This window comes from Polistes dominula, unplaced genomic scaffold (assembly GCF_049000335.1).
Source record: "Polistes dominula isolate Pdom_NZ unplaced genomic scaffold, Pdom_raw_medaka contig_79, whole genome shotgun sequence".
Taxonomy (NCBI): Eukaryota; Metazoa; Arthropoda; class Insecta; order Hymenoptera; family Vespidae; genus Polistes; species Polistes dominula.
The window spans coordinates 3,443,775-3,458,466 of record NW_028300916.1 but is presented as its reverse complement, the minus strand read 5'-3'; the positions used below and the strand labels follow the sequence as shown (position 1 = coordinate 3,458,466).

The window sequence follows — 14,692 nt, the reverse complement described above, 5'->3', positions numbered from 1 at the left end:
GATTTTACAAGAAATTGATCGATTATCTCGAACAAAAGGATTTACGGGATACTTCTCTCATTTGATTATATTTCAAATTGTTCTTAGTTATCATAAACTTTCAATAAGATATATAAAATATGTTTCATTGTTTTACGATGTAAAATAATAAAAAGGTTGGGTAAGATGGGAATAAAACGATAGATATTTAAATGCGATTAAAAGGTAAAATTAGAAAATAGTTTTAGAAATACAGGATATAATCCTATTCATGTGTATCGGAAGCCCGTCAAAGAGAAAGAGAAAAAGAGAGGAAGTTTCGCCATGCCAACGGTGAAACGATCATCGTCTGGGACAGTTTGGGGTTGGTGGCCGGGTGGCAAGAGGGAGAGAAAGAAAAAGAGGAGGGAAGGCCGTCGGCCGAACAGTAGGGAGGGAGGGAGAAAAGGGGGCATGAGAGTGACTCATCGTCGAGCCAGGCAGGCCAGGCCTTACGAGCTGCAGGTCAGGAGAGGAAGACACTTTTAGCCCACATTTCTTGCTCGTTTCTCTTCTCCTCTCTCTCTCTTTCTGATCTCTAGCAGCGTTTCCTTATTTTTACCCTAACCGTTTATATAGCACAGGGTGTATGATTCTCCCTACCTCCTCCCTCTTTCTCACGCGTATTTTCTTTCCCTCTCTTATACTTTTCATCCTTTTTTTTCTTCCTTAGCTTCTTCTTCTTCTTCTTCTTCTTCTTCTTCGTCGAACCTTTCATAGTAAGCACGTCGTCGTAATTCGTTGTTGCGAGAGAGTTAAAGAACTCTCTGGGGCCACGGAAGTGTCGCACGTGAACCTGCAAGAACAGCTTTATCGCTTTCGTAGTTTATGAGAAATCGTTCGTAGAACGATCCCGTTTTCTACTTGCGGAACTAGTCGAATGAATCATGGCTATTGTATTATTCCTCAGGCTCTCGACATATTGACGAGAAATAAGAAATGAGAAAAAGGAGAGCGGTTGGTTATTCTCTTCTTCTTCTTCTTTTTCTCTCTTGTTTTTATTTTTTATTTTTTTTTTTTTTTTACTTCTTCTAGGCGAAACGATCTCTCTTCGTTCTTAGAAAACGATTAAATCAAGGAGATCAACTTTCATTGGTTCTCTTCGTAACGTAACGTTTGTTATCATTTTGATTTACAGGTGGACACAAAGAATTTCACAGGCGCCATCGAGAACTATGCGAGGATACGCTCTTACCATCTGGTGGTACCGGTAGCGGTTCTTCCGCGACCGTCAGCGGTTGTCCAAGTCCTGGTCCAGGTTGTTCGGTATTAAGTCTTTCGGGGCCACCTACGCCACAACCGGCTGACATCGATAGCCATCCTGCCTCTCGCGTTTTACCTTTTCTTTACCTTGGCAATGGCAAAGATGCTGCCGATCTTCAACTCCTACGAGCCCTTGGCGCTACCAGGGTATTAAACGTTACCTCACAACTGCCAGGATATCACGAGGAAAGGGAATTACCTACAGGCAGATACCTGCGTCGGATTCCGGTCATCAAAATCTCAAGCAGTACTTCGAAGAAGCCTTTGACTTTATCGGTTAGTTGACTTCTCTTTAATTATAATTGAGCCCTCGAATTACTAAACTTTAGAGCTTCGTATAAGAAGCTTATGATAAATCTTATAAAGTATGTGATCATTCGTTTATACTGAACGACTTTTTAATGTTTCTCGATGAGTAATTCTTTCGGTTCGATAGGTGTGTCACACGAACACTGATTGTCACTACTTCCCATGTGTTTTTACAAACATACCTATACAATATACTAAAGTGATTCTATTGGGTTTGTCAATAAGTAATTAGGTAGCAATAGAATAACATGATATCGTATTGGGTTACTCTAATGTTCAGTAACTATAATACTAGTTTTATTTATTCAATTATATAATAATGTAAATTTCAACATTATTTATTAGCTAAGCTAATATCAATTGTCAAAGATTCAATCTTAAACAATTTCAAGCTCATACTGCGTAGTATAAAAATTTAGTCGTTGTTAATAGCATCTGTCAGCTGTTTCTTTCATCCCCTTCCTTGAGAAAAGAAGGCAAAGCGTTTTTGTGTAAGGGACATAATATATCCACGGTGAAAGTCGGAAACGCGTTCCACTCGTTTTATAGTACGTGCAAGAGAGAGAGAGAGAGGGAGAGAGAAAGAGGGGGGAGTCCGAACGTTTTTCGGTCCCCTCAATCGGTCTCCAGGTACAACATTCCACCAGTTGCACATACTCTGTGAAAGGGAGAAGGGCAGTCGTCTCTTTCTCCCCATTTGGTGGCTCCAGCATAAGTATGTATACCCTCGAACCAGACTACACAAACAACCCCTGTCTTTCTACTACTACGTCCTCGCACACGCGGTGATTGTTCCTGACGTTTCTCCTCTTCTACAGGCTGATTCACACGAGATCAACCCTCTTATCCATCCAAGCACCAAGGGGAGTAGAATTTGATAATAAAAAATGAAGCCCCCTACCCTATTAAAAATTATTATTATAGTTCGTGGTTCTTAACGAACGATTATTCATACGAATCATTAAAAGAATTTACAATGTTGTGACAGAGTCAATTATTGTCTTATTCGCCTTGTATAGAGTTTCGTAATAATCCTGAGTTAACGAGTATAATCGCTAAACGCATTGCTTTATGAGGTTAGTGAGTCGTCGTCGTCGTCGTCGTCGTCGTCGTCGTCGTCGTCGTCGACGACGTCGTCGTTGTTGTTATCGTCAAAGAATTAACAACTTGTTCTTGATTATTTCTTAAAATATCATATGGTAAAGATAATCAAAGTAATATCGTCATTTTTCTATTGCATAAGCAAATGGATAGATAGATAAAAGTAAAAAAAACAAACAAAAGAAAAAGAAGATGCATCTCTCGAGTTTGCATCAGCCTGTATTCATCTTCGTGTGTGTATAGCAACTGTGCGCGCGATATAAAGAGCCCACACGCGTTCACGCACTGACATCAGTGAGAGAAGAGGAGAGGAACAGAAAGAAAAAGAGAAAGAGAAAGAGATAGACAGAGAACGGGTCTCTCGGCGTTCACGGCTGTGCACGCATGTGAGTCATGGTTTCATGAATGGAAGCCTTTCGTCTTCAGCTCTCTGCATGGTGAATGGTCCACCGGAAACGGCTGGTTACACCCTGTTTCCGTTATACCGAAGTACGTCGCGTAACGCGATCGAGGTCTGGCCGAGATATGCTTGTTTCTTTTTTCAAATAAAGGCCTTTTCCACGAACTATTATTATTATTATCACCATCATCATTCGATTATAATCTCAATCATAATTAATTCGTGTTTTTGTAAAAAAAAAAAAAAAAAAAAAAACAAATGCAATCGTAATTAATCGTCATCGTAAATATAATTTGTTTTAACGTCCGTTAAAATAGTCGTTTGATTAGTTTTATGGCCTACTGTGCAAGCTTTAGCTACGGTGACTTGACACCCTTTCCAAAGGTTCAGTAACAAAATCGTGGAAGTATAATCAGATATGGGAAATAAGGGAGAGGGAGGCTTCGATTACTTGAAATCCAGCACTTAGGTGCGTAATAGTAGCACGACAGGTATCCCCGGTACACATAGTTTGCCGCTATTTCATTAGACAACGCGTTTTTGCCTTCTGACGTTTTTGTCCCTTTCCTGTTGATCGTTGTTCTATCTCTCCCTTCTCTTGTGTTGTTGTTAACCCTCTTTCTCTTTCTATTCAAACGCTCATTCTGACTCATGGCAGATGTGCTGCTACTTGACGTATTCGCAAATGCGCATAAGGGAGAGTTCTCACACTTAGAAAAGTAAAACGTTATTAAAGACTGACCTTATCTCAGCAAACCACTGTAGTGTGTTAACTTTAAACCAGTGGGATGATTCGTCTTTCCCCTTGTCGTACCTTTCGTTTAAAAAAAAAATAAAAGAATGGAAGAGGAAGGCCATCTCGAAAGAGTACCTGGGAACCTTCGAAATCCAACGAATCTTCATTATCGACCTTTCGTGTTTTTGCTCGACTCTTCGATATATCGATCGATTTATTTTACACGTGGAAAAGTAAGGGTGATATACTTATATATCATAAGTACTCACCCCAGTGGTGATGGGTCTAAAAAAAAAAAACAAAAAAAATCACTACCATCCTCGGAGTTTCTGATCTCGTAACATTTTAATAATAAAAACGAAACCATGCGTGAGGGAAAAAGAAAGGAAGAAAGAAAAAGAGGGAGAGTTACAGGCACCACTTTGTCTGGTGCGCTGCTTGTTGCTGGCGGCCGTTGGCTGCTGCCTCCTCTCCTTCTTTTGTATTGAAAAAAGCGCATAGCGGGGTTACGCACGTTAGTTTGTATATCCCGCGCCACGAGCACGATATATAAATGTATACATAATAAATGTATATGTATGTATATATATTTGAATACACACTGTGTACGCGCGCACCACTCGTCGTAAGGATCCGGGCAGTGACTCATTGCTGAGAAAGATACGATAGCGTCGTCCCCTCTATATTGCATAACGGAATCGCCTGTTCAACTTGCGTTTGATCGTGTTCAATGTGTTGTTTACAACGCAATCTTACAATTAGTGTTCGCGACCAATTACAAATAATCATTTTGAAGCCCATTTCTTTTTTTCCCCCCGACAAATTGGATTGTTTCCATGAATTAACGTATTTGCAATTTTGTTGATTTGTTTTAGAGGAAGCACGAAAAGCCGGTAGCAGCGTATTGGTTCACTGTCAGGCTGGTGTATCGCGTAGCGCAACTATTGCAATCGCATACATTATGAGACATAAAGGCTTGTCAATGGTAGAAGCTTACAAATTGGTGAAAAACGCACGACCGATTATCAGTCCAAATTTAAACTTTATGGGGCAGCTTCTAGAATTAGAACAGGGCCTAAGAGCGTCCGGTGGTGTTGTCACTGGAACACAACAAACGGAGGAACCCAAGAGTTGCCATCAGTGTCGTTGGAGTCATCAGCAAAGCAGTAGCGAGGAAGTCACTTCCGGTTGCAGCGTTTGAGAGAACGCAAGGCGCGTGTTTGCGCTCACACAAACATACCATAATACCATACACGGATAATAATACATACACGCAACACCTCGCAAAAGAAAAAAAAATGGATGGCACGCGAGCTCGTTGTTTTTGTTGTTATATATTATTATAAACTGCTACTACAAGTACTACTACTACTACTATTATTACTATTACTTCTATTACTACTACTACTACTACTACTACTATTTTTATTATTATTATTATTATTATTATTATTATTATTACTATTATTATTATCCGTATTCCTTGGAAGCAGGAACAACGACGATGCTCGTTCCATCGATTAGAAACGACAAAGAAATTGTGTCTAACAGTTAATAAGGACACCATGCGTAAAAAAAAAAAAAAAACGGTACATATCCTAAACGTGCGAATTCATTGTTCTTCCTGTTATTTTTTTACTGGGAGAACTCGATTACCTTATTACCGTGCCTTGATGATCGCTCACTTTCCCCCTCGGAATATGGGGAAAGGCCGATTTACAGACAATTTACTTATCTAACAACTAACTTATTGAATGTATGAGCGTTACAAAGTAACAGACAAAACTAAAAATATAGCGAGAGATCAAAGAATATGTTTAATATATCATATCTCTGATCTAACGAATGCCGAATTATGGAAATAAAAAATGATGAATGAAGAAACGACGGATATGAGAGAAAGAGTATGTTTTTTAATTATCAAATATCTATATAACATTTTTTAAATATGAAATTGGATCAATCAGACGATGATACACTTTATAATTGAAAATAATCAGTGAGAGAGAGAGAGAGAGAGAGAGAGAGAGGGAGGAAGAGAGAAAGACAAATTAAATCGTATTTTCTCTTCTTTTCTTTTATTTTCTTTTATTTTATCTTATTTTATTTTATTTTATTTTCTATTTTATATACTATTTATAATGTACTCTTTCATCTCTCTCAAAATAAAACCTGTAAGTACTTATTATATATACATGAGGAGTGTTTTCCGTGATAAACTTGATGCGTGTAATGTCATATATAAAAGTTTGCCACTCTTTTTGGTCAAGGACAAACAAATTAGATTTACAGACATTGATCATTTTCTTGTTTTTTTTTTTTTTTTTTGACAACAATTAAATTACAAATTTAAAAAGGTCTATGTATATTTTTTAAATCGAAAAATAAGTTAAAAAAAAAAAAAAAAAGAATAAGAGAAAATGCACAAAGACTACTTTATAATGTACTTCGTTTGGGTAATATCGTTTTCGTAAACGATTCATATAAATATATATTATATCCAATGTTTTCATACAACGGTGACGATATTTAGTATTATTGTGGTATGCGAAATATGCGTCCTACCATAATGTATAGAATTTTGATCTAATTGTAATAATTTATCTCTTTTTATTATTATTATTATTATTATTATTATTATTATTATTATTATTATTATTGTTATTATATTACAATTATTACTATTTTCTTTTAGCTTTGTTCTTTCGTTTTATTTTCTTTTTTATTTTTATTTTTATTATTATTTTTTTTTATTTTTTTTCTCTCATTTGCATTTTTGTTTTGTTTAATCACGCGTTTAACAAAAAAAAAAAAAAGAAAACAATTGCAGGACAACGCTACTTGGAAAAATCTCCAGTTACGTAAAAAAAAAAAAAGAGAACAGTTTATTTACGGAATATTATCTCGGAAAATGAAATTTCTTGAAGTATTTCGATGAAAGGTGAAAAGAAAGATATTTGGACAGATCAATACGAGCATTGATGTCTCCAAATAAAAATCCTCAAAATGGCGAAGTCAAAGAGAAAACAATTTATTTACGGAATATTATCTCGAAAAATGAAATTTCTTGAAGTATTTCGATGAAAGGTGAAAAGAAAGATATTTGGACAGATCAATACAAGCATTGATGTCTCCAAATAAAAATCCTCAAAATGGCGAAGTCAAAGAGAAAACAATTTAATTACGGAATATTATCTCGAAAAATGAAATTTCTTGAAGAATTTCGATGAAAGATGGAACTAAAGATATTTGGACAGATCAATACAAGCATTGATGTCTCCAAATAAATATCCTCAAAATGGCGAAATTAAAGATAAAAAGAGATAATCATTATTCTGAAAATAAAGTTCGCATTACGAGCTGAGAGACGATCATAAGAAAGCCGCGTTTAAGTTTTACGTTTTGCCTATTTGTACCTATACATGTATTAGTGCGTCGTCTATACACACACACACACACATCTACACAATTGATATAACGAAGTGGTTTATATTGGCTAAATAATATGTTTATAACCGAAAGATAAAAAAAAGAAAAGAAAAAGCTTAGACATTTAAGCTCCTTAGCATTTAAGAATCTGGTTGTGGTTCAACCATCGTGATCTAGTCGTTTGTTGGGATAGATATGGGTATATATCCGTGTTAAAAGAGCAGCATAGAAATAAAAAAAAAAAAAAAGTAAGAGAGAGAAAGAGAGAGAGAGAGAGAGAGAGAGAGAATCAGTGAGTTCCTTATCGAAATCGATGACATTCAAAACAAAAAATATATCACAGATACAAATTTCATTCTTGATGTTTTTATTTTCTCACTCTCTCGTTTGATGTAAAACAACCATCGTGGTGAAAAAAAAAAAAAAAGAAAAAGAAATGAACATATACATTAACGTTGGAATATACGTATTACGAATCTATTACGGATACGTGGTGGTAGTCAGGATTTAATCTTCATAAGTGAAAACAAAGATCGTTTGGCTTAACGACGAAATACAAGCTAACTTTGTTCGCTCGAACCACGAGAAGAAGAAAAAGAAAAATTATTAATAATAATAATAATAATAATAATAATAATAATAATAATAATAATAATATCAAATATGTATAAATGCTTTCGTAACGGCATTAACATATTTCGTATATGTAGATGGTATTATATTATTATTATTATTATTATTATTATTATTATTATTATTATTATTATCTTAAGAGATGAAATGAAATCATCGAAATTTATAATACGCAAATAAGTTCCTCCAACTTCGATCATCGGAATTAGAAAAAGAATCTAATTGAAATGGGATTCCTTTTTTTTTCTTAGGAATACTATTTATTAAAACAATCTCGCGCTTAAATATAAGATTAAGCAGTTGTACAGGATGATATATATATATATCATCTCTTATCGAGCCTCGTTGCTATTAACGATGACTCTATCGCAGACAATAAAATTGAAAGTGGAAGAGTTCCTCCGATTTCGTCTCTAAATATTCGCAACGGTACATATCAAGGATAACGTCGCCTTTTTCATAGTAAACACAAATAACTATGTCTAACAATAAGATTAAGTGAAGAGGAGCACAAAATTAGTGATTCGTACGTATTTATATATGTCTCTAAGTCGTCGTCGTCATCTTTTATTATTATTATTATTTCTATTACTATTATTACTATATTATTATTATTATTATTATTATTATTATTATTAATAATATTAATATCCCTTTTTTTTTCTTAATAATATAAAACTATGTAAATATACATGAACCACGCATAACACACGTGGATTAGATATATCGAAAAACAGTTTTAAAAATGAGTGTAAGTATACAAAAAAAAAAAAGGGTAAATTGATAAAAATGAAAGAAAGACATTAAAGATATGTCGACAGATGTGTTGATAGAAGGAAAAAAAAAAATAGTACCTGTTGCATCACGAGGATGTATGTATGTAGGGTTTATCGAATATAGTGGGAAAATATTAACAATAAACTTGTATATCGGCATGCGATAAAAAATACAAGAGGAATGGACGTTAATGTTAAATAACGCATTAATGATCGTTCATGTTCTTTTGAACCATCTAATGAAATATATATTTATTGTACGTTGATATATCTTTTTATTGCTAGTATCTTTCTGCATCTTAATGCACATGTTAAAATTTGCTTGCACTATACGTCATTAATGTAGATTATATATATATATATTATATATACTATCCGCGGCACGCACACTTTAAGGAAGGGTATGCACCGTGATGGTTGATATAAGGAAATCCTTATAAATCGGATCCCAACGACTTTATAATGTACAGCTATACGTAGTGATTGATAGTTAAAAAAAAAAAAAAAAATAATAATACAAACCATAAACAGCTTAGTATGTAATTTATGCGTAAAAAAAATGCGTGCAAGTATTGTATCATATCAAAATTTATTTAGTTATTTTATGAATAAAAATGCAAATTGAAAGTTCATATTTATCTGAACTATCCTTATATATATATATATATATATATATATATATATATATTTATATATATATAAATAATGATAAAAAAAAAAATAAAACAGTATCCTTTCGTGACTTATACCTGCCTTACATACAACAACACATTACCAATTTTCATGAAGATTATTAAAAAGGTTTGGGATATGGTAATAATTCATAACGAATCTTGCTTTTTATTCGTTCGGTCGCATTATTCGAATGATTTGTTCGATTGAATTTTATTTGTAAAATCATTTCCCATCCATGCAGCACTACACGCCTTATAATCAATTTTTTTGTTTTTTTAGTTCTTAAGTACTAAGACTGCCTAGTGCGATTCTATAGAGAAAGAAACAAGTAAATATATATATATATATATAGTAGGATGTACTAATCTTTTTTTATATAAACGAAGCGTATATAACAAAAAAGTGGAAGAAAAAAAACAATCATATTCAATTTAAAGATCAGTATTTTAGAAAGAGATACTCATCATTATATAACAAAGCGTTTTTAGTACAATCTTCTTTCTTTACATTGATGATATCTACACGTAAAGATTATATTTAAAAAGAATTAGACAATTATTTTTGTTGTTGTCTTTGCTTAAATATTTTTTAGCTAGTAATAATTCGTAACACTAGCTCACGAAGCGTCTCAAATAAAACAATATTATTGTGCATATATAATTAAATTATACAATAGAATCGACGCATATTTTCACACCTTCTTTTTAATTCATTGTCTCTGTCCTTATCATATAAAAATTACTGGCATTTTCAGTCTCCTGCTTTACAATTATGCTTAAGACAAAATTTCAACTAAATAACAAGATTAATAACTAGAACGTATATTAACTCAAATTTATGTCAATTAATTTATTATATATTCTTTTTAATTCGATACACATATATTCAATATATATATTGAATTAAAAACAAAATTAATATATGTATATATAATATATATATATAGCTGTATTTTATATACATCGCGAAATTGTTTTCAGGTAATTTAATATAAACAAATACGATTTCTTTAATCCTCTTTCCGATACCTAATACAATATATTTAAATGCTTTGTAGCCGACATAAAATTGTCAGTTATGTGCTGTTCTTTTTTTATATATATATATACATACATTCGATGATCGTTCCGCATAAATTTTTAAACTGACATTTTGAAAAGTGCTTTTGATATATATATATATCATATAGCATTTTCTTTATCACAAGCGGTCAAGCGTTCCATCATTCTTTAATTTTGTTTAATTAATAAAGAAAAGTTGTGTTTGTGTGAACAACTTGCTTTAATAATTTTTTTTGTTATCTTTTTGTTTATTAAATCATAATTACACGCTTAACCGAAGAGTTAATAATTTTTATTGAAAAGTTTAACGACCGACCCATAAATATTCTGAATCACGTTCATTCGCGTAGGTAGAAAACTTACATAAACATCTAAATAGATCGTAACCGGTATCTTTTATAGTATAAAAGATTTCATATGGTGCATTACAATTAACGTTACGTCATAATACTTACCAACGTTTCTTAGTCGCATAAAATATGTGAATCATTATTAATTTCACATACTCTTTTAAAGAGAAAATAGTATATAACATTAAACGAAAATTGCAGCACCTTTCATAAAGTCTCTCATTCTTTTACATAAGAGAATAGTAGTTCCTTTTGCCAGAACCCGCGCGTTCATCGTTTAAATTCTTTTTTTAAAGCTATAACTAAGAACGAAGGATGAAACATTTGCTACATAAAGGAACTATATATGTAATTAAACAAAATGAGGAAAGAAACATATATATATTCGTCTCTTATAATCTATCAAATAGACTGTATATATATAAATATATATATATATATAAACAGTATTAAAAGTGCACAAGACTTTACGTCTACGTTAGAATTTATAATATATGCCATATTATAAGCAAGATAGAAGAGAATGTCTATGACAAGAGAAACTAACAAACTGTAACTTTTTTCTTTTTTGTTTCCTGCCAAAAAAAAAATGTACAATATATCCTGATTTCTACTTCTTTAGTTTCATGGCTTACCCTGACGATATACAGAATTCGTAATTATATTTCAAAGTACACTCTTCTGTAAAGAGTTAACATCATTAAGTCACTCTTTCTTTCATGTTTTTGTTTGTTTTTTTGTGTTATTTTTTTTGTTTTTTTTTTCTTTTTAATTACTTTATAAACTAGAGAGAATTATATTTAGTTTATTAATTATGCGTAAATTCTAGAATAATTCGAAAGGTCGAGATAATGAATGGGATTTAACATGCAGACAACAACAAAAATTAGTTGCTTGCTAAAGCTGCCATCGCCCGAATCAGTGCTGCATTTTCTTCACGAAGACGTTCTCGTTCTATTGCCATTTCGTGTTGTTGCTGTAAAATACGAGCCTCTAGTGCCATTATTTTATGATCACGGTCTTCCAACAGTGATAAAAGCCTTCTGTTCTCTTCTTGAGCACGTTCAATTAGCTATAAATTTTTTATATATATATATATGATATAAAAATATAAATATATCCTTATAAAAATCTTATCACTTGATTATCTTGATAAAAACTCAAGATTACTTACTTCGTGTGGATTATCTCCCGTAGGTGTGGGTAATCGTCTATTTGTTATATTTAATGAAGTTTGTGGCTCGTGATTTGTGTGGTCAGATTGGTTGACACTGTCTGACTGGTTTAAAGAGTCAAATTCTTCATCGTCTGCTTCTAAATCTGAATGACTAAAACAAAAATATTATTTCATTAAATGCATATGCAGTATTTAAAAACACAATGATTTGATGATGACTAAAAACAATATATTAGGCACGACCCTTTCTGAATACGAATATATATATGTATATGTATATGTGTATCTATATACACATATTATATTCGTAAATATATTTCGCATATAATTATCATTTATGACAATTATTAAATATTATAGTCTAAGATATTTGTATGGTCCACAGTACTGATACATTTTTTGTATGTATTCAATACCCAATATAAACTTTCTATCTTACTCATTTGTTGATACTCAAATATGGAATTGCGTTATTATGAAAATCTACTAGCATTACCGCAATTCATACAGGTTATGCCTAATTGTACGTTTTGATGTACAGTAGTGCACTTACCAACCGTGTTCAATTAAACATGACCTGTATGAAGTACGGTAATGCCTAAAAAGCAGTAGCAATTGATTACAAATAACTACTTGAATTAGGCAGAATGCTACTCTATAATCACACGCACAAAATAAAACATACCTTTTATTTCGCCTTTGCGTATACATTTTAACAGTCCGTTCCTGTAACACATACATAATTAGGGTATAAACAAACAAACGTCATAAGAAATATAATATATTTATGTACTAATACTATTAGATTAAATTACAGTTATATTATTAACGAGAATATTATATTAATTGTTAACTGAAATTCGATATTAGATACTCACTTCAATGAGTTCATGATCAAGGAACTCATTATGATGTGTATTATTTTTTGTTTCAAGACAAGTACCACTGAGTTCTTCTTCATCTTCTCCTGTACTTCCTCCTGTACTCTGCAGAAGCAAATAACTAAAAGGATTATACTAAAGCAAAAAAAAAAAAAAAAAAGAAGGAAATTTCAACTAGAAAAACACTACTTGCAACGGAAATGGGAGTTGCACTAATATGTGCAAATCTAGCTATTAAGATTAATATTCATTTTGATTCGATATTTAAGCGATTTCTGATGCTTCAAAAAAATATGTTACCATAAAGATACATTAATATAAAATGAATAGCTGTAAAATATATAATGAACAAATATTGAATCCTGTAATGTGTGTGTGCACTGCATGAAAACTTTTCCAAATAATCAATGCAAACATGCCAAACATAATTAGAAATTAAATTTGGAACAACTAAAAACAGATGGTATACACATTCAATAAATTAATATTAAAAAGTATGAGAGAGATTGAGGATGTGTATGCAGACGTCAGGGCCAAGGCACGACAAACCAAGTTTCAAAGAGTGACAAACCTCTGTCGATGGTAAATGCACAACTCCAGTACTTCGTCTTTTTTCTCTGAGTTTCCGCCGATCACGTTGCTGCTTTCCCTTGTTTATATGCGTTGGCCTATGCAAACAGGATACGACACTAAAGACACTAGAACCAGATCCAGAAAGTGTTAGCAAAATATATGAAATTCTACTATTGATCTATTGGCTAGCAGTGGATGCTCAAACAAGAACGACTTTGACTACCTTGAATAGATTGTGAAAGCAATTATATTCATAATACTCACCGGCCAGTCACACGCTTGTCCTGTTTCCTCATAATGGGCTTATTTTGTTGACTATCGTGTTCTGGTGGAAGTACATTATTTGAACTGGAATCGCATATACCTTGTGATTCTTCCGAATCTGGTGCACTTTCTTGAAATAAGAAAAAAAAAAGCATTTAGAATTTGAATAAAGAGATAATAAAAAATAATAAATGTAAATACAACAGAATGAAAATGACAAACTTTGAAAAGTTATAGTAGCTGTATCTCCTGTTCTAGGTGGTCCAACTCGAGCTCTAGCAGTTCGGATTCTAGATCTTCTTGATGTTAATTCAAAATCATTATCGAAATCCTCCTGACTAACTGAGCTTGATGCCATCCCTGTGACGTCGCTGAAATTCAAAATCACTAATGATTTCTGTTTTGTATTATTAATTAATGTTGCAACGAATATGCAAACAAGATAAAAAAAGGGGTCTTACAAAAAATACCTGGACATCTGTACAAAGGGTAGGTGATGTTGTGCTATACTTGCTGCTGATCAGCAAAAAAGTTGGATGCCAAAAAGCAAGTGGTTGCTTAGATTATCTAAAGGAAATTCATAAGGTATAAACTGCTTTTAACTACGAGTGTGTATGAATGAGCGTGCAAATGCAGATAAATTAATTTATATCTAATCACGACAATTACTTTCTATTTAATCACCTGTCGCACTGTGTTATCTTCGTCAAATCCAATGCCAATGCTGTGACTCACTACCAACCTATGCACAATTGACAGCTGTCAACCACCAAGAAACCCATAAACACGTATGGTCCGCAACGATTATACAGTACAAAGATAGATAAGCGTATTGATCGTCGTTACACTTAACCTTAAGTACAGTTTTCATGTATATTTTTCTCGACTATTAATATCAATTCATATTTTATAAAATACTAAAAACAGATCATCTTTCAACGCTTATCAAAATAATAATATTCTATTAATTTCAACGAAATTAATCAAATATTAACAATACGCGTAAACTGACAAAAAATTGGACATTTTAAACAATTACATTTCAG

At 32.5% G+C, this 14,692-nt stretch overlaps 2 protein-coding genes across 11 annotated transcripts in view; one reads left to right on the top strand and one right to left on the bottom strand.

Annotated features, from left to right (window-relative positions):
• LOC107074382 (uncharacterized) overlaps positions 1–9,348 on the top strand; it is a 60,895-nt gene extending 51,547 nt beyond the window's left edge. The window contains 3 exon segments of the mRNA XM_089170884.1: positions 1,157–1,468; positions 1,471–1,557; positions 4,703–9,348. Of these exon segments, the coding sequence (XP_089027010.1) occupies positions 1,157–1,468; positions 1,471–1,557; positions 4,703–5,028 (725 nt within the window). The 3' untranslated portion in view covers positions 5,029–9,348.
• On the bottom strand, positions 6,130–14,490 carry LOC107074384 (uncharacterized). Of its 10 annotated transcripts, none has more exons than XM_015335772.2 (9): positions 14,331–14,479; positions 14,108–14,213; positions 13,869–14,017; positions 13,647–13,776; positions 13,381–13,477; positions 12,807–12,914; positions 12,614–12,654; positions 11,926–12,079; positions 6,130–11,823 (listed from the first exon to the last, which is right to left on the bottom strand). In XM_015335772.2, the coding sequence occupies exons 2-9, from the start codon at positions 14,122–14,124 to the stop codon at positions 11,638–11,640; spliced, it is 882 nt and encodes a 293-aa protein (XP_015191258.1). In that variant the 5' UTR covers positions 14,125–14,213; positions 14,331–14,479; the 3' UTR covers positions 6,130–11,637. The 10 variants fall into 10 exon arrangements, with proteins under 10 accessions (XP_015191258.1, XP_015191255.1, XP_015191257.1 ...); XM_015335769.2 differs by having other exon boundaries at positions 13,381–13,507; positions 14,331–14,478; XM_015335771.2 differs by having other exon boundaries at positions 13,381–13,507; positions 14,117–14,213; positions 14,331–14,478.
• Positions 14,491–14,692: the final 202 nt, after the last annotated feature.

Excerpts from the sequence above, each read along its gene's own strand:
- LOC107074384 (XM_015335769.2), bottom strand. Across the intron at positions 12,915-13,380 it reads TGCATTTACCATCGACAGAG|AGTACAGGAGGAAGTACAGG; the intron begins GTTTGTCACTCT and ends TTGCTTCTGCAG. Across the intron at positions 11,824-11,925 it reads CGGGAGATAATCCACACGAA|CTAATTGAACGTGCTCAAGA; the intron begins GTAAGTAATCTT and ends AAAAATTTATAG.